This window comes from Dermacentor silvarum, chromosome 4 (assembly GCF_013339745.2).
Source record: "Dermacentor silvarum isolate Dsil-2018 chromosome 4, BIME_Dsil_1.4, whole genome shotgun sequence".
In the NCBI taxonomy this organism is placed as follows: domain Eukaryota; kingdom Metazoa; phylum Arthropoda; class Arachnida; order Ixodida; family Ixodidae; genus Dermacentor; species Dermacentor silvarum.
Genome location: NC_051157.2, coordinates 233,292,472 through 233,310,529, shown reverse-complemented (window position 1 = coordinate 233,310,529; position 18,058 = coordinate 233,292,472). Strand labels below are relative to the sequence as shown.

General features: G+C 46.5%; 2 protein-coding genes, 8 non-coding genes and 2 pseudogenes across 10 annotated transcripts in view; all 12 read right to left on the bottom strand.

The window, feature by feature from the left end:
• Positions 1 to 3,553, bottom strand: part of LOC119449324 (uncharacterized) — an 11,701-nt gene extending 8,148 nt beyond the window's left edge. Inside the window, exons 1-2 of the mRNA XM_037712490.2 lie at positions 3,434 to 3,553; positions 3,023 to 3,300 (exon numbers count right to left, since the gene is read on the bottom strand). Of these exons, the coding sequence (XP_037568418.2) occupies positions 3,023 to 3,300; positions 3,434 to 3,553 (398 nt within the window). The remainder of the gene's footprint in view (positions 1 to 3,022; positions 3,301 to 3,433) is intronic.
• Positions 3,554 to 4,445: 892 nt separating this feature from the next.
• Positions 4,446 to 4,527, bottom strand: Trnal-uag (transfer RNA leucine (anticodon UAG)). Its single transcript has one exon. It is a non-coding gene; the product is annotated as a tRNA-Leu (tRNA).
• Positions 4,528 to 5,228: 701 nt separating this feature from the next.
• On the bottom strand, positions 5,229 to 5,310 carry Trnal-uag (transfer RNA leucine (anticodon UAG)). Its single transcript has one exon. It is a non-coding gene; the product is annotated as a tRNA-Leu (tRNA).
• Positions 5,311 to 5,382: 72 nt separating this feature from the next.
• On the bottom strand, positions 5,383 to 5,464 carry Trnal-uag (transfer RNA leucine (anticodon UAG)). Its single transcript has one exon. It is a non-coding gene; the product is annotated as a tRNA-Leu (tRNA).
• Positions 5,465 to 5,536: 72 nt separating this feature from the next.
• Positions 5,537 to 5,618, bottom strand: Trnal-uag (transfer RNA leucine (anticodon UAG)). The gene has a single exon. It is a non-coding gene; the product is annotated as a tRNA-Leu (tRNA).
• A 154-nt stretch (positions 5,619 to 5,772) lies between these two features.
• On the bottom strand, positions 5,773 to 7,187 carry LOC119448549 (uncharacterized; annotated as a pseudogene).
• A 3,618-nt stretch (positions 7,188 to 10,805) lies between these two features.
• Positions 10,806 to 10,887, bottom strand: Trnal-uag (transfer RNA leucine (anticodon UAG)). The gene has a single exon. It is a non-coding gene; the product is annotated as a tRNA-Leu (tRNA).
• A 701-nt stretch (positions 10,888 to 11,588) lies between these two features.
• Positions 11,589 to 11,670, bottom strand: Trnal-uag (transfer RNA leucine (anticodon UAG)). The gene has a single exon. It is a non-coding gene; the product is annotated as a tRNA-Leu (tRNA).
• Positions 11,671 to 11,742: 72 nt separating this feature from the next.
• Positions 11,743 to 11,824, bottom strand: Trnal-uag (transfer RNA leucine (anticodon UAG)). The gene has a single exon. It is a non-coding gene; the product is annotated as a tRNA-Leu (tRNA).
• A 72-nt stretch (positions 11,825 to 11,896) lies between these two features.
• Trnal-uag (transfer RNA leucine (anticodon UAG)) lies at positions 11,897 to 11,978 on the bottom strand. Its single transcript has one exon. It is a non-coding gene; the product is annotated as a tRNA-Leu (tRNA).
• Positions 11,979 to 12,132: 154 nt separating this feature from the next.
• LOC119448548 (uncharacterized) lies at positions 12,133 to 13,689 on the bottom strand (annotated as a pseudogene).
• A 2,169-nt stretch (positions 13,690 to 15,858) lies between these two features.
• On the bottom strand, positions 15,859 to 17,066 carry LOC119449321 (uncharacterized). Its single transcript, XM_037712489.2, has one exon. The coding sequence runs from the start codon at positions 17,032 to 17,034 to the stop codon at positions 15,859 to 15,861; it is 1,176 nt and encodes a 391-aa protein (XP_037568417.1). The 5' UTR covers positions 17,035 to 17,066.
• Between the last annotated feature and the right edge of the window lie 992 nt (positions 17,067 to 18,058).

The window sequence follows — 18,058 nt, the reverse complement described above, 5'->3', positions numbered from 1 at the left end:
CCTTTTAACACGTTTCAACACGTCACGTTCGGGAGCCCCACAGTACATGGCACGATATAGAGGCACTGGTAACATAATGTCAATAACATCTTGTATAAACGCTTTTTTGACACATTACTTAGATACGCCATTGAAAATCTAACTTTTAGCATTCTAAACGACATAACAACCTCACGAAGAAAGCCGCGAACACATCTTTCTTTTCTGGTACTCGATACAATAAATTCAGGAATTACGTCACTCAATCGTAATTGCAAAATTGTTCGCAGAAATCCGTTCTTTTGGTCGCGCAAAAAAAAATAAACCTTGATACCAACTTGCTTGAGAAATAATGCACTAACTTAGTCCTCCGCTACGGACTGATCGAATAAAATTTGTTCTACTTGTTCTTTCCCATGTTGAACTCCACACGAACACTGCGAAGACTCTGTGTAACTTTTGCACGTTGGCACGAGACATACATAGCACTTGAAGAACATACCACACTTTTGCGACTAAAAACACGTTGCAAACTGTAGCGCGCGCGAAAACGGAGAAATCGCGCCCACCCCATTTATCAGTTTGTTCTTTAACACGTTTGGTTTCTTCGTTCCAGTATTGGGTGGTATCGCGGTAGTGTTCTAAGGGCACTCCGAGATATTTGACTGGTGTCACAGTCCATTTCATGTTAGCGAAGTAATCTGGAGTGTTGACCCACGGTCCGTGCCAGAAGCCCAAACATTTTTCCCATTGATTACACTGCCCGTGAGCGAGCAAAATAACTCTGCTTCTTTAACGCTTTCCTTAACGCTTTCCTTGTCGTCACAGAAGACTGCTATGTCGTCAGCATAACATAGTACTTTCACTTCGCTTGTGAGCAATCTGAAGCCGTATATTTTATCATTGTTGAGAATCTTTAAGCAGAAAGGTTCGAGAAAAATTGCGAACAATAATGATGATATGGGCACCCTTGCCTGATACTACACTGAACGCTGAAGCTTTCACTAACAGTTTTGTTCACAATTATGCTAGCTGAACTGTGAGTGTAACACATTTGCACACCAGTAGTAATCACAGACCCAACATTAATATACTGCAAAAGACTAAATAGAATTTCATGGGATACGCGATCGAAAGCTTTTTCTAGGTCAAGTTGTAACATAGCCACCCGTTCTGAAAAATCGTCGCAGTATTCAAGTATACTTCTGGTAACATGAATGTTGGTAATATCGAGCGTCCTCTGATTCCACAAGTTTGGTGAGGTCCTACCAAAACTGTGATCACGGTTTGTAATCTTTTTGCTAGTACTTTCATATATATTTTGTAGTCAACGTTGCTTAAACTTATCGGTCGATAGGACGTGACCGATAAGAGCTTGACCGGGTCATCTGTTTTTGGGATGAATACAATGTGAGAGCACTTGAAAGATGGGGGCACTACATTTCTTTATATGCTTCAGTTATTACACAATGCAGGGCTTTTGCCAGATCTTCTTTAAAAGCTTTGTAAAAAGAACTGCTTAAACCATCCGGGCCTGGAGATTTCCCTACAGTTAATTCATCAATTGCTTCTTCAATTGCACGCGTGGTAATATCTGCTTCAAGACGCGTCTTCACATCATCGTCTAATCTTGGCATTAAGTGAAGGTACTCATTTTCAAAGCGGTTGCAATTTTCATTTTATGACCTAACAGATTTCTAAAGTACTCTACAAAAGCAAGTTCAATTATCCGTTTGTCATTTGTTATGGCACCCTCATACTGTATTTCTTTTATTTCATTTTTAACGGCATAACTTTTTTCGTCCGTTAACGAGCGTTTGGTCGGCCTTTCTCCCAACCACAATCTTTCGCTACGAGCGCGAACAATGGCCCCTTTATACCTCTCGACATCTATAGCCTCCAGTTTGTCTTTTATTTCTTTAATTTCATTATTCAATGCCCCTGTTTGTAGGCTTTCTGCGTTCAGCAAGTAGTCCAATTGACTACGGAGTACATTTTCCTTGTTTCTTTCACTGCGTCGCATTGCGCATGCTCCCTCGATTGCATTGATCTTTATTTCTTGTTTGAACAGCTCCCACTCAGCGATAAAGCTGTCCGTTTTAGACAGAAGTCTTTCAATACTTTCTTTTGCTTTTTTCATAAACTTATCATTGTCCAGAAGCTTGTCATTAAACTTCCAAAGTGCCCAACTGAACGACGGCCCTTTGCGCTTTGCTCCTAAGGAAATCATAACCAAGCTGTGATCACTGAACGAAACATGTTTGACGTTGTAATCTTGGCATAACGGCACTATATTTGCAGATATGTATACTCTATCCAAGCGTGCATGGCTTGCACGTTGGAAATGAGTGAACTGTGGCCGTCTACCGCCAGCTAGAATATGACCGATATCTTCGAGAGAGTGGTCCTGAACTATCGTGCTTAATTTCATGGCACTGTTGTCGCGTACTGGTTCGTTCCGTGCTCTATCGGCAGCAGAACACACACAGTTAAATCACCCAGGAATAGAATTATCCTTTCGCTATTTAAAAGGATGCAACACTTTCAAAAAAATCGTAGCGCTCGGTTTCTCTGTTGGGCGCGTACAAACAAATGGCCCGCCACTTCAAAGCAGAGAACAAGAAATCACACACAACTAACCGTCCAGTTTTACACACAGTCACACTCTCTACTACGATTCCTAGGGAGTTACGTAATAACAAGGCACATCCGCCGGACGACCCCACTGCATGACAAACACATACATAATAGCGTCGAGTAAATGGTTCTACCATGCGGTCTGTCTGAGCCTGGCTTTCGACTTTCGTTTCTTGAATCGCTACGATGTCGAGGTCATTCTCCAGTAAAAGACGGCTCACTTGATACTGTCGACGCCTTGAAGAAAGGCCTCGCACGTTTAGCGTGCCTATGCTAAGGGGCTCGTCAAGTCTTACTACCATTTATAAGAGTGATCAAACAGGTCGCATGGCGCTCACCTCGTTCTGTGGGACACTGAAAATTCACTCGTAGCTGGTGTTTCTGCGGTTGCCACGGGCGAACACACCATGAGTGCCTTATCAACAAGGCACTGGGGTTCAAGCCCCTCAGCTTGTCCTCCCTCACTTTTTGCATGCGTAGCGCCTGAACCAGGGGGTTGAGACAGTACAGGCCTCTCTGAAACAGGGGGCTACGAGCCCCCTGGAATGTGACGGTCCGGCGGTACGTTGGGTTTCGGCTTGAAGCTCGGGCGGCGCCCTTGGGACGCTTTAGTGGGTTGCTCGCCGGCATTGGGCTCGTTTGAGGCTCCATTCCCTGCTGCTGTTTCCTCACGTGTTCTTTTACCTGCGCCGATCTTCGAATCCGTCATATCAACGTCTTCGGACTTTTCCAAAGGGGTCGGCTGGCTCATATTTTTTTCCACTGAGCTGCTGGAAGCACTGGTTGTCGTCACAGGAGACGGTACAGGTTGTACAACCTGCTTGTCGTTATCCTGTTTCTCGTCTGCATTGGGCGACTGGAGCGAAGGGGGCGTTTCCTCCGACTCGGGTTCTCCGGTCTTGCTGGTGGCAACTTCCTCAGCTTCCAATTCATCCATTTGTAGCTCTGCATTGTCGTCCCACGCAGAGCGCCCTGTGACCTTCGCGTAAGTCCTCACGCAGTCTTCCTCGGCGTGGCCAAAGCGTTTGCACAGTGCGCACCGAGGGACACGACATTCGCGTCGTATATGACCGGTTCCTTTACACCGTAGGCAGAGTGGAGCTCTTCCGGCCACTACTACCAACGTCAGGTCTCCTGCTACTCGTAGTTGATGTGGAATGTCTTCCTTGGTATACCCTGCCTTGAGTTGAAGGCTGATAATGCGCGTTGTAGAGCCTTTGTCTGATAAACCTTCCGTTCGCCATCGCTCTCTTGCAACTTCGGTGACCTTACCGTAAGGTGCAAGCGCAGTCCGTATGTCTTCGTCGTCTACGTAATGAAGCACCCAATGGAGCTTTAGTCGAACGTCCTGGTTGTTCGGGTCCACAACGACTGTCCTTCACGGAAACGTCGGTTGCAGAAAGCAGTCTCTTCTTTGCCTCCGTATTCTTGAGGGTGACCGCCCACACGTGGTTCATTTGGTATGCCCCTAACGCTTCAACGTCAGGGAGCATTGCCAAACGCCCAAGAGCATCTCGGATGTCTTCTATACGGTAGGGTCTTCCTCGAACATCCGCATGAAAAAATACAGTGTTTAAAACAATACGACCAGTTGGAAGAGGAGGCAAAATGATTTCGTAATCCTGGTTGGCACTGGCAGCATTCCTGTTACCGCGGCTAAACATGGCCGCTGACACCGCCCCAGAGGAGCGAAACATTCCTCGACCGTTCACGGCGGTGGCCGGAAGTGGAATCCTAGACCGCTCGGCCACGCTACCACTGTTCACCTGCCGAGTGACGGTCGCGTGCGCTTTTTGCCGAAGAGCGCACGTAAAAAAAGTGACACAATATGGCAGCGGTGGGATTCGAGCCCACGCCTCCGAGGAGACTGGTGCCTAAAACCAGCGCCTTAGACCGCTCGGCCACGCTACCATTGTTTTTTCTTTATTGCCAGTCCTCGACATAGAACAACACAAATTGCAATGAAAACTATACAAAAACAGCAATATATACATTTGTTGCGGTCCGCTACTGCGGCATGACGTTGTCTATTAAAATTCCTTGAGTTCTGTCAGGGGTTCAACCCTGGACAGCCACTCGGGAACAGGTTGTTGTGATTTCTGTACTTCTATGTACCTCTGCATACATTCACGGAAGTATACACGTGCCGGTCGGGCATCAGGGTCACAGTGGTACCCCGCCATTCTCGAGCGCCATAGACAGTGGAGGCCCGTGAGCATGATCAGGTCGTACGGGAATCCTTCGTCGTCATTTACAGGCAAAAACCTGATTCCCTGGGGACCTATCAGTAACTCCTTTTTTAAGGTTCTTTGCAACACGTCCCAGAAATAGACTCCCTCCCAACAGTGGATGAAGACATGATCTATGTTTTCCGGTTTTCTACAAATAAGGCAGTTGGTTCCCCATGGCAAATAGAACTTATGTTTTTCCAGAAATGTTTTAACGTGTAAAGTACCGGTATGCAATTTAAAGAAGAACGATTTGGTGCCTGGTTGCACTGGCATCTTTCTCACCCTTTTCAGAACTCGGCCACGCTACCACTGTTCACCTGCCGAGTGACGGTCGCGTGCGCTTTTTGCCGAAGAGCGCACGTAAAAAAAAGTGACACAACATGGCAGCGGTGGGATTCGAACCCACGCCTCCGAGGATACTGGTGCCTAAAGCCAGCGCCTTAGACCGCTCGGCCACGCTACCACTGTTCACCTGCCGAGTGACGGTCGCGTGCGCTTTTTGCCGAAGAGCGCACGTAAAAAAAGTGGCACAACATGGCAGTGGTGGGATTCGAACCCACGCCTCCGAGGCGACTGGTGCCTAAAACCAGTGCCTTAGACCGCTCGGCCACGCTACCACTGTTCACCTGCCGAGTGACGGCCGCGTGCGCTTTTTGCCGAAGAGCGCACGTAAAAAAAGTGACACAACATAGCAGCGGTGGGATTCGAACACACGCCTCCGAGGAGACTGGTGCCTAAAACCAGCGCCTTAGACCGCTCGGCCACGCTACCACTGTTCACCTGCCGAGTGACGGTCGCGTGCGCTTTTTGCCGAAGAGCGCACGTAAAAAAAGTGACACAACATGGCAGCGGTGGGATTCGAATCCACGCCTCCGAGGAGACTGGTGCCTAAAACCAGCGCCTTAGACTGCTCGGCCACTTTTTTTTTTCTTTATTGCCGGTCTGTCACAGATACAAAGCATTCACCTTACTTTGGAGAGAACAAAACAGTGTTATAATGAGCATTACGTGTCCTTGTGTTAGTGCATGTATTAAAAACGCTTTAAGGTTACCAGTGTATCTAACACAGGTAACCAGTCTGGTGGCTCAACCTGCAATTTATACACATCTCTTATTTGAGAGACACTTTCAATAAAATACTGTCTGGCTGGTTTGGCGTCCACATCAGCATTTCGTATGGCCATTCGTGTTTTCCAAATGCTGTGTAGGCTCAGAGTCATGATCATGTCATAGGGCACGCCATTTTCATTTTCAACCGGGAGAAAGCGGATACCGTAGGGTGATATAGGGAGTTCTTTTTTCAGTGTCCTCTGCAAGACATCCCAGTGGAATATTGCATCCCAGCAATCTAAGAAAATGTGTTCGATTGTCTCAGGCTTTGAGCAGATGAGACAGTTAACTGACCATGGTACAAACAGTCCTTTCTCTTTCAACCATGGTTTTACTGGAAGAGTGTTGGTGTGAAGCTGAAAGAAAAACGTTTTAACTGAGGATCGGACTGTCATTCTTTTAACACGTTTCAACACGTCACGTTCGGAGCCCACACAGTACATGGCACGATATAGAGGCACTGGTAACATAATGTCAATAACATCTTGTATAAACGCTTTTTTGACACATTACTTAGATACGCCATTGAAAATCTAACTTTTAGCATTCTAAACGACATAACAACCTCACGAAGAAAGCCGCGAACACATCTTTCTTTTCTGGTACTCGATACAATAAATTCAGGAATTACGTCACTCAATCGTAATTGCAAAATTGTTCGCAGAAATCCGTTCTTTTGGTCGCGCAAAAAAAAATAAACCTTGATACAACTTGCTTGAGAAATAAATGCACTAAACTTAGTCCTCCGCTACGGACTGATCGAAATAAATTTGTTCTACTTGTTCTTTCCCATGTTGAACGCCACACGAACACTGCGAAGACTCTGTGTAACTTTTGCACGTTGGCACGAGACATACATAGCACTTGAAGAACATACCACACTTTTGCGACTAAAAACACGTTGCAAACTGTAGCGCGCGCGAAAACGGAGAAATCGCGCCCACCCCATTTATCAGTTTGTTCTTTAACACGTTTGGTTTCTTCGTTCCAGTATTGGGTGGTATCGCGGTAGTGTTCTAAGGGCACTCCGAGATATTTGACTGGTGTCACAGTCCATTTCATGTTAGCGAAGTAATCTGGAGTGTTGACCCACGGTCCGTGCCAGAAGCCCAAACATTTTTCCCAATTGATTACACTGCCCGTGAGCGAGCAAAATAACTCTGCTTCTTTAACGCTTTCCTTAACGCTTTCCTTGTCGTCACAGAAGACTGCTATGTCGTCAGCATAACATAGTACTTTCACTTCGCTTGTGAGCAATCTGAAGCCGTATATTTTATCATTGTTGAGAATCTTTAAGCAGAAAGGTTCGAGAAAAATTGCGAACAATAATGATGATAATGGGCACCCTTGCCTGATACTACACTGAACGCTGAAGCTTTCACTAACAGTTTTGTTCACAATTATGCTAGCTGAACTGTGAGTGTAACACATTTGCACACCAGTAGTAATCACAGACCCAACATTAATATACTGCAAAAGACTAAATAGAATTTCATGGGATACGCGATCGAAAGCTTTTTCTAGGTCAAGTTGTAACATAGCCACCCGTTCTGAAAAATCGTCGCAGTATTCAAGTATACTTCTGGTAACATGAATGTTGGTAAATATCGAGCGTCCTCTGATTCCACAAGTTTGGTGAGGTCCTACCAAAACTGTGATCACGGTTTGTAATCTTTTTGCTAGTACTTTCATATATATTTTGTAGTCAACGTTGCTTAAACTTATCGGTCGATAGGACGTGACCGATAAGAGCTTGACCGGGTCATCTGTTTTTGGGATTAATACAATGTGAGAGCACTTGAAAGATGGGGGCACTACATTTTCTTTATATGCTTCAGTTATTACACAATGCAGGGCTTTTGCCAGATCTTCTTTAAAAGCTTTGTAAAAAGAACTGCTTAAACCATCCGGGCCTGGAGATTTCCCTACAGTTAATTCATCAATTGCTTCTTCAATTGCACGCGCGGTAATATCTGCTTCAAGACGCGTCTTCACATCATCGTCTAATCTTGGCATTAAGTGAAGGTACTCATTTTCAAAGCCGGTTGCAATTTTCATTTTATGACCTAACAGATTTCTAAAGTACTCTACAAAAGCAAGTTCAATTATCCGTTTGTCATTTGTTATGGCACCCTCATACTGTATTTCTTTTATTTCATTTTTAACGGCATAACTTTTTTCGTCCGTTAACGAGCGTTTGGTCGGCCTTTCTCCCAACCACAATCTTTCGCTACGAGCGCGAACAATGGCCCCTTTATACCTCTCGACATCTATAGCCTCCAGTTTGTCTTTTATTTCTTTAATTTCATTATTCAATGCCCCTGTTTGTAGGCTTTCTGCGTTCAGCAAGTAGTCCAATTGACTACGGAGTACATTTTCCTTGTTTCTTTCACTGCGTCGCATTGCGCATGCTCCCTCGATTGCATTGATCTTTATTTCTTGTTTGAACAGCTCCCACTCAGCGATAAAGCTGTCCGTTTTAGACAGAAGTCTTTCAATACTTTCTTTTGCTTTTTTCATAAACTTATCATTGTCCAGAAGCTTGTCATTAAACTTCCAAAGTGCCCAACTGAACGACGGCCCTTTGCGCTTTGCTCCTAAGGAAATCATAACCAAGCTGTGATCACTGAACGAAACATGTTTGACGTTGTAATCTTGGCATAACGGCACTATATTTGCAGATATGTATACTCTATCCAAGCGTGCATGGCTTGCACGTTGGAAATGAGTGAACTGTGGCCGTCTACCGCCAGCTAGAATATGACCGATATCTTCGAGAGAGTGGTCCTGAACTATCGTGCTTAATTTCATGGCACTGTTGTCGCGTACTGGTTCGTTCCGTGCTCTATCGGCAGCAGAACACACACAGTTAAAATCACCCAGGAATAGAATTATCCTTTCGCTATTTAAAAAGGATGCAACACTTTCAAAAAAATCGTAGCGCTCGGTTTCTCTGTTGGGCGCGTACAAACAAATGGCCCGCCACTTCAAAGCAGAGAACAAGAAATCACACACAACTAACCGTCCAGTTTTACACACAGTCACACTCTCTACTACGATTCCTAGGGAGTTACGTAATAACAAGGCACATCCGCCGGACGACCCCACTGCATGACAAACACATACATAATAGCGTCGAGTAAATGGTTCTACCATGCGGTCTGTCTGAGCCTGGCTTTCGACTTTCGTTTCTTGAATCGCTACGATGTCGAGGTCATTCTCCAGTAAAAGACGGCTCACTTGATACTGTCGACGCCTTGAAGAAAGGCCTCGCACGTTTAGCGTGCCTATGCTAAGGGGCTCGTCAAGTCTTACTACCATTTATAAGAGTGATCAAACAGGTCGCATGGCGCTCACCTCGTTCTGTGGGACACTGAAAATTCACTCGTAGCTGGTGTTTCTGCGGTTGCCACGGGCGAACACACCATGAGTGCCTTATCAACAAGGCACTGGGGTTCAAGCCCCTCAGCTTGTCCTCCCTCACTTTTTGCATGCGTAGCGCCTGAACCAGGGGGTTGAGACAGTACAGGCCTCTCTGAAACAGGGGGCTACGAGCCCCCTGGAATGTGACGGTCCGGCGGTACGTTGGGTTTCGGCTTGAAGCTCGGGCGGCGCCCTTGGGACGCTTTAGTGGGTTGCTCGCCGGCATTGGGCTCGTTTGAGGCTCCATTCCCTGCTGCTGTTTCCTCACGTGTTCTTTTACCTGCGCCGATCTTCGAATCCGTCATATCAACGTCTTCGGACTTTTCCAAAGGGGTCGGCTGGCTCATATTTTTTTCCACTGAGCTGCTGGAAGCACTGGTTGTCGTCACAGGAGACGGTACAGGTTGTACAACCTGCTTGTCGTTATCCTGTTTCTCGTCTGCATTGGGCGACTGGAGCGAAGGGGGCGTTTCCTCCGACTCGGGTTCTCCGGTCTTGCTGGTGGCAACTTCCTCAGCTTCCAATTCATCCATTTGTAGCTCTGCATTGTCGTCCCACGCAGAGCGCCCTGTGACCTTCGCGTAAGTCCTCACGCAGTCTTCCTCGGCGTGGCCAAAGCGTTTGCACAGTGCGCACCGAGGGACACGACATTCGCGTCGTATATGACCGGTTCCTTTACACCGTAGGCAGAGTGGAGCTCTTCCGGCCACTACTACCAACGTCAGGTCTCCTGCTACTCGTAGTTGATGTGGAATGTCTTCCTTGGTATACCCTGCCTTGAGTTGAAGGCTGATAATGCGCGTTGTAGAGCCTTTGTCTGATAAACCTTCCGTTCGCCATCGCTCTCTTGCAACTTCGGTGACCTTACCGTAAGGTGCAAGCGCAGTCCGTATGTCTTCGTCGTCTACGTAATGAAGCACCCAATGGAGCTTTAGTCGAACGTCCTGGTTGTTCGGGTCCACAACGACTGTCCTTCACGGAAACGTCGGTTGCAGAAAGCAGTCTCTTCTTTGCCTCCGTATTCTTGAGGGTGACCGCCCACACGTGGTTCATTTGGTATGCCCCTAACGCTTCAACGTCAGGGAGCATTGCCAAACGCCCAAGAGCATCTCGGATGTCTTCTATACGGTAGGGTCTTCCTCGAACATCCGCATGAAAAAATACAGTGTTTAAAACAATACGACCAGTTGGAAGAGGAGGCAAAATGATTTCGTAATCCTGGTTGGCACTGGCAGCATTCCTGTTACCGCGGCTAAACATGGCCGCTGACACCGCCCCAGAGGAGCGAAACATTCCTCGACCGTTCACGGCGGTGGCCGGAAGTGGAATCCTAGACCGCTCGGCCACGCTACCACTGTTCACCTGCCGAGTGACGGTCGCGTGCGCTTTTTGCCGAAGAGCGCACGTAAAAAAAGTGACACAATATGGCAGCGGTGGGATTCGAGCCCACGCCTCCGAGGAGACTGGTGCCTAAAACCAGCGCCTTAGACCGCTCGGCCACGCTACCATTGTTTTTTCTTTATTGCCAGTCCTCGACATAGAACAACACAAATTGCAATGAAAACTATACAAAAACAGCAATATATACATTTGTTGCGGTCCGCTACTGCGGCATGACGTTGTCTATTAAAATTCCTTGAGTTCTGTCAGGGGTTCAACCCTGGACAGCCACTCGGGAACAGGTTGTTGTGATTTCTGTACTTCTATGTACCTCTGCATACATTCACGGAAGTATACACGTGCCGGTCGGGCATCAGGGTCACAGTGGTACCCCGCCATTCTCGAGCGCCATAGACAGTGGAGGCCCGTGAGCATGATCAGGTCGTACGGGAATCCTTCGTCGTCATTTACAGGCAAAAACCTGATTCCCTGGGGACCTATCAGTAACTCCTTTTTTAAGGTTCTTTGCAACACGTCCCAGAAATAGACTCCCTCCCAACAGTGGATGAAGACATGATCTATGTTTTCCGGTTTTCTACAAATAAGGCAGTTGGTTCCCCATGGCAAATAGAACTTATGTTTTTCCAGAAATGTTTTAACGTGTAAAGTACCGGTATGCAATTTAAAGAAGAACGATTTGGTGCCTGGTTGCACTGGCATCTTTCTCACCCTTTTCAGAACTCGGCCACGCTACCACTGTTCACCTGCCGAGTGACGGTCGCGTGCGCTTTTTGCCGAAGAGCGCACGTAAAAAAAAGTGACACAACATGGCAGCGGTGGGATTCGAACCCACGCCTCCGAGGATACTGGTGCCTAAAGCCAGCGCCTTAGACCGCTCGGCCACGCTACCACTGTTCACCTGCCGAGTGACGGTCGCGTGCGCTTTTTGCCGAAGAGCGCACGTAAAAAAAGTGGCACAACATGGCAGTGGTGGGATTCGAACCCACGCCTCCGAGGCGACTGGTGCCTAAAACCAGTGCCTTAGACCGCTCGGCCACGCTACCACTGTTCACCTGCCGAGTGACGGCCGCGTGCGCTTTTTGCCGAAGAGCGCACGTAAAAAAAGTGACACAACATAGCAGCGGTGGGATTCGAACACACGCCTCCGAGGAGACTGGTGCCTAAAACCAGCGCCTTAGACCGCTCGGCCACGCTACCACTGTTCACCTGCCGAGTGACGGTCGCGTGCGCTTTTTGCCGAAGAGCGCACGTAAAAAAAGTGACACAACATGGCAGCGGTGGGATTCGAATCCACGCCTCCGAGGAGACTGGTGCCTAAAACCAGCGCCTTAGACTGCTCGGCCACTTTTTTTTTCTTTATTGCCGGTCTGTCACAGATACAAAGCATTCACCTTACTTTGGAGAGAACAAAACAGTGTTATAATGAGCATTACGTGTCCTTGTGTTAGTGCATGTATTAAAAACGCTTTAAGGTTACCAGTGTATCTAACACAGGTAACCAGTCTGGTGGCTCAACCTGCAATTTATACACATCTCTTATTTGAGAGACACTTTCAATAAAATACTGTCTGGCTGGTTTGGCGTCCACATCAGCATTTCGTATGGCCATTCGTGTTTTCCAAATGCTGTGTAGGCTCAGAGTCATGATCATGTCATAGGGCACGCCATTTTCATTTTCAACCGGGAGAAAGCGGATACCGTAGGGTGATATAGGGAGTTCTTTTTTCAGTGTCCTCTGCAAGACATCCCAGTGGAATATTGCATCCCAGCAATCTAAGAAAATGTGTTCGATTGTCTCAGGCTTTGAGCAGATGAGACAGTTAACTGACCATGGTACAAACAGTCCTTTCTCTTTCAACCATGGTTTTACTGGAAGAGTGTTGGTGTGAAGCTGAAAGAAAAACGTTTTAACTGAGGATCGGACTGTCATTCTTTTAACACGTTTCAACACGTCACGTTCGGAGCCCACACAGTACATGGCACGATATAGAGGCACTGGTAACATAATGTCAATAACATCTTTGTATAAACGCTTTTTTGACACATTACTTAGATACGCCATTGAAAATCTAACTTTTAGCATTCTAAACGACATAACAACCTCACGAAGAAAGCCGCGAACACATCTTTCTTTTCTGGTACTCGATACAATAAATTCAGGAATTACGTCACTCAATCGTAATTGCAAAATTGTTCGCAGAAATCCGTTCTTTTGGTCGCGCAAAAAAAATAAACCTTGATACAACTTGCTTGAGAAATAAATGCACTAAACTTAGTCCTCCGCTACGGACTGATCGAAATAAATTTGTTCTACTTGTTCTTTCCCATGTTGAACGCCACACGAACACTGCGAAGACTCTGTGTAACTTTTGCACGTTGGCACGAGACATACATAGCACTTGAAGAACATACCACACTTTTGCGACTAAAAACACGTTGCAAACTGTAGCGCGCGCGAAAACGGAGAAATCGCGCCCACCCCATTTATCAGTTTGTTCTTTAACACGTTTGGTTTCTTCGTTCCAGTATTGGGTGGTATCGCGGTAGTGTTCTAAGGGCACTCCGAGATATTTGACTGGTGTCACAGTCCATTTCATGTTAGCGAAGTAATCTGGAGTGTTGACCCACGGTCCGTGCCAGAAGCCCAAACATTTTTCCCAATTGATTACACTGCCCGTGAGCGAGCAAAATAACTCTGCTTCTTTAACGCTTTCCTTAACGCTTTCCTTGTCGTCACAGAAGACTGCTATGTCGTCAGCATAACACAGTACTTTCACTTCGCTTGTGAGCAATCTGAAGCCGTATATTTTATCATTGTTGAGAATCTTTAAGCAGAAAGGTTCGAGAAAAATTGCGAACAATAATGATGATAATGGGCACCCTTGCCTGATACTACACTGAACGCTGAAGCTTTCACTAACAGTTTTGTTCACAATTATGCTAGCTGAACTGTGAGTGTAACACATTTGCACACCAGTAGTAATCACAGACCCAACATTAATATACTCCAAAAGACTAAATAGAATTTCATGGGATACGCGATCGAAAGCTTTTTCTAGGTCAAGTTGTAACATAGCCACCCGTTCTGAAAAATCGTCGCAGTATTCAAGAATACTTCTGGTAACATGAATGTTGGTAAATATCGAGCGTCCTCTGATTCCACAAGTTTGGTGAGGTCCTACCAAAACTGTGATCACGGTTTGTAATCTTTTTGCTAGTACTTTCATATATATTTTGTAATCAACGTTGCTTAAACTTATCGGTCGATAGGACGTGACCGATAAGAGCTTGACCGGGTCATCTGTTTTTGGGATTAATACAATGTGAGAGCACTTGAAAGATGGGGGCACTACATTTTCTTTATATGCTTCGGTTATTACACAATGCAGGGCTTTTGCCAGATCTTCTTTAAAAGCTTTGTAAAAAGAACTGCTTAAACCATCCGGGCCTGGAGATTTCCCTACAGTTAATTCATCAATTGCTTCTTCAATTTCACGCGCGGTAATATCTGCTTCAAGACGCGTCTTCACATCATCGTCTAATCTTGGCATTAAGTGAAGGTACTCATTTTCAAAGCCGGTTGCAATTTTCATTTTATGACCTAACAGATTTCTAAAGTACTCTACAAAAGCAAGTTCAATTATCCGTTTGTCATTTGTTATGGCACCCTCATACTGTATTTCTTTTATTTCATTTTTAACGGCATAACTTTTTTCGTCCGTTAACGAGCGTTTGGTCGGCCTTTCTCCCAACCACAATCTTTCGCTACGAGCGCGAACAATGGCCCCTTTATACCTCTCGACATCTATAGCCTCCAGTTTGTCTTTTATTCCTTTAATTTCATTATTCAATGCCCCTGATTGTAGGCTTTCTGCGTTCAGCAAGTAGTCCAATTGACTACGGAGTACATTTTCCTTGTTTCTTTCACTGCGTCGCATTGCGCATGCTCCCTCGATTGCATTGATCTTTACTTCTTGTTTGAACAGCTCCCACTCAGCGATAAAGCTGTCCGTTTTAGACAGAAGTCTTTCTATACTTTCTTTTGCTTTGTTCATAAAGTTATCATTGTCCAGAAGCTTGTCATTAAACTTCCAAAGTGCCCAACTGAACGACGGCCCTTTGCGCTTGGCTCCTAAGGAAAATCATAACCAAGCTGTGATCACTGAACGAAACATGTTTGACGTTGTAATCTTGGCATAACGGCACTATATTTGCAGATATGTATACTCTATCCAAGCGTGCATGGCTTGCACGTTGGAAATGAGTGAACTGTGGCCGTCTACCGCCAGCTAGAATATGACCGATATCTTCGAGAGAATGGTCCTGAACTATCGTGCTTAATTTCATGGCACTGTTGTCGCGTACTGGTTCGTTCCGTGCTCTATCGGCAGCAGAACACACACAGTTAAAATCACCCAGGAATAGAATTATCCTTTCGCTATTTAAAAAGGATGCAACGCTTTCAAAAAAATCGTAGCGCTCGGTTTCTCTGTTGGGCGCGTACAAACAAATGGCCCGCCACTTCAAAGCAGAGAACAAGAAATCACACACAACTAACCGTCCAGTTTTACACACAGTCACAGTCTCTACTACGATTCCTAGGGAGTTACGTAATAACAAGGCACATCCGCCGGACGACCCCACTGCATGACTAACACATACATAATAGCGTCGAGTAAATGGTTCTACCATGCGGTCTGTCTGAGCCTGGCTTTCGACTTTCGGTTTCTTGAATCGCTACGATGTCGAGGTCATTCTCCAGTAAAAGACGGCTCACTTGATACTGTCGACGCCTTGAAGAAAGGCCTCGCACGTTTAGCGTGCCTATGCTAAGGGGCTCGTCAAGTCTTACTGCCATTTATAAGAGTGATCAAACAGGTCGCATGGCGCTCACCTCGTTCTGTGGGACACTGAAAATTCACTCGTAGCTGGTGTTTCTGCGGTTGCCACGGGCGAACACGCCATGAGTGCCTTAACAAGGCACTGGGGTTCAAGCCCCTCAGCTTGTCCTCCCTCACTTTTTGCATGCGTAGCGCCTGAACCAGGGGGTTGAGACAGGCTTCTCTGAAACAGGGGGCTACGAGCCCCCTGGAATGTGACGGTCCGGCGGTACGTTGGGTTTCGGCTTGAAGCTCGGGCGGCGCCCTTGGGACGCTTTAGTGGGTGGCTCGCCGGCACTGGGCTCGTTTGAGGCTCCATTCCCTGCTACTGTTTCCTCACGTGTTCTTTTCCCTGCGCCGATCTTCGTATCCGTCATATCAACGTCTTCGGACTTTTCCAAACGGGTCGGCTGGCTCATATTTTTTTCCACTGAGCTGCTGGAAGCACTGGTTGTCGTCACAGGAGACGGTACAGGTTGTACAACCTGCTTGTCGTTATCCTGTTTCTCGTCTGCATTGGGCGACTGGAGCGAAGGGGGCGTTTCCTCCGACTCGGGTTCTCCGGTCTTGCTGGTGGCAACTTCCTCAGCTTCCAATTCATCCATTTGTAGCTCCGCATTTTCGTCCCACGCAGAGCGCCCTGTGACCTTCGCGTAAGTCCTTACGCAGTCTTCCTCAGCGTGGCCAAAGCGTTTGCACAGTGCGCACCGAGGGACATGACATTCGCGTCGTATGTGACCGGTTCCTTTACACCGTAGGCAGAGTGGAGCTCTTCCGGCCACTACTACCAACGTCAGGTCTCCTGCTACTCGTAGTTGATGTGGAATGTCTTCCTTGGTATACCCTGCCTTGAGTTGAAGGCTGATAATGCGCGTTGTAGAGCCTTTGTCTGATAAACCTTCCGTTCGCCATCGCTCTCTTGCCACTTCGGTGACCTTACCGTAGGGTGCAAGCGCAGTCCGTATGTCTTCGTCGTCTACGTAATGAAGCACCCAATGGAGCTTTAGTCGAACGTCCTGGTTGTTCGGGTCCACAACGACGCAACGGCGGTCCTTCACGGAAACGTCGGTTGCAGAAAGCAGTCTCTTCTTTGCCTCCGTATTCTTGAGCGTGACCGCCCACACGTGGTTCATTTGGTATGCCCCTAACGCTTCAACGTCAGGGAGCATTGCCAAACGCCCAAGAGCATCTCGGATGTCTTCTACTCGGTAGGGTCTTCCTCGAACATCCGCATGAAAAAATACAGTGTTTAAAACAATACGACCAGTTGGAAGAGGAGGCAAAATGATTTCGTAATCCTGGTTGGCACTGGCAGCATTCCTGTTACCGCGGCTAAACATGGCCGCTGACACCGCCCCAGAGGAGCGAAACATTCCTCGACCGTTCACGGCGGTGGCCGGAAGTGGAATCTGAGCAAACACGGCTGGTTTGTTTCTTTGTGTACTTGCTTTTGTTAGCTGTCTTTTTTTTCAGTTTAGTTGTAACTGCTTTGCTGTTTATTCACTGTCATATACAAGGTTTAATAAAGCAAGCCACTTTTTGTTTCTTCTTTTTTTTTGTATTTCTTGCCAAGAGGTTCGAGCTGTTTTTATTCCCCGGCCGCCACTGTCATCATGAAATCGAGTGTTACCTTGCGCCGTCTAGGTTTTTTACGCAATGGCGACGGACTTCGCGCTTGCTATTTCCGTAGATAGGTGGCGGTAACGTGTTTTCGCATCCATATCAACAGTCACTGGCCACCGCTGGTATTATTTAAACAAGTGTTCCAGCTTTCTTACGCTATGACGCACTTCGGCGTTCTTATTTCCGTACATCCATGACGTGATTTTGCACTCTTTCAGTGTGGGCGCTCCTGTGTGTGTGTGCGCGCGCGCGTGCGTGCTTGCGTACGTGCGTGCGTGTATATACGTACATACATACATTTATACAGGATTTTTATGTGACTAGAACCGATGATTTTATTGACAGCGGGCAGCCACAACTCAATGAAACCAATGACATATGTTTTGCTGTCATGTGACGCTCCTTATGTTAAGTTTTATGTTGCGCCTAATTAGTTAATCAATAAGGATTATTGCGGAAAATGTTTATTATTCACTTTAGGGCCAATTACGTTTCATTTCGTTCTTGAGGGCATTTTAAAACGACCCATCTATTTTTTTTTTTTTTTGCAGCAACACACATCCAGTGTGGTGAATTATTCCGGCGTTTATTGAAAGCCCGCGAAATGTGAAATAACCCCACGTGACTGAGCTTATGTGCTACTCTATTGCGTGCACACACACACAGTCACTCACACACGCATATATATATATATATATATATATATATATATATACGGGGGCTTCAGCGAACACTTTCAAAAACTCTTCAATAGTGCCTGTGGCAGAATGCCCA

Bases quoted from the DNA above. Each gene is read 5' to 3' on its own strand.
- LOC119449321 (XM_037712489.2), bottom strand. From the start codon at position 17,034: ATGTTTCGCTCCTCTGGGGCGGTGTCAGCGGCCATGTTTAGCCGCGGT.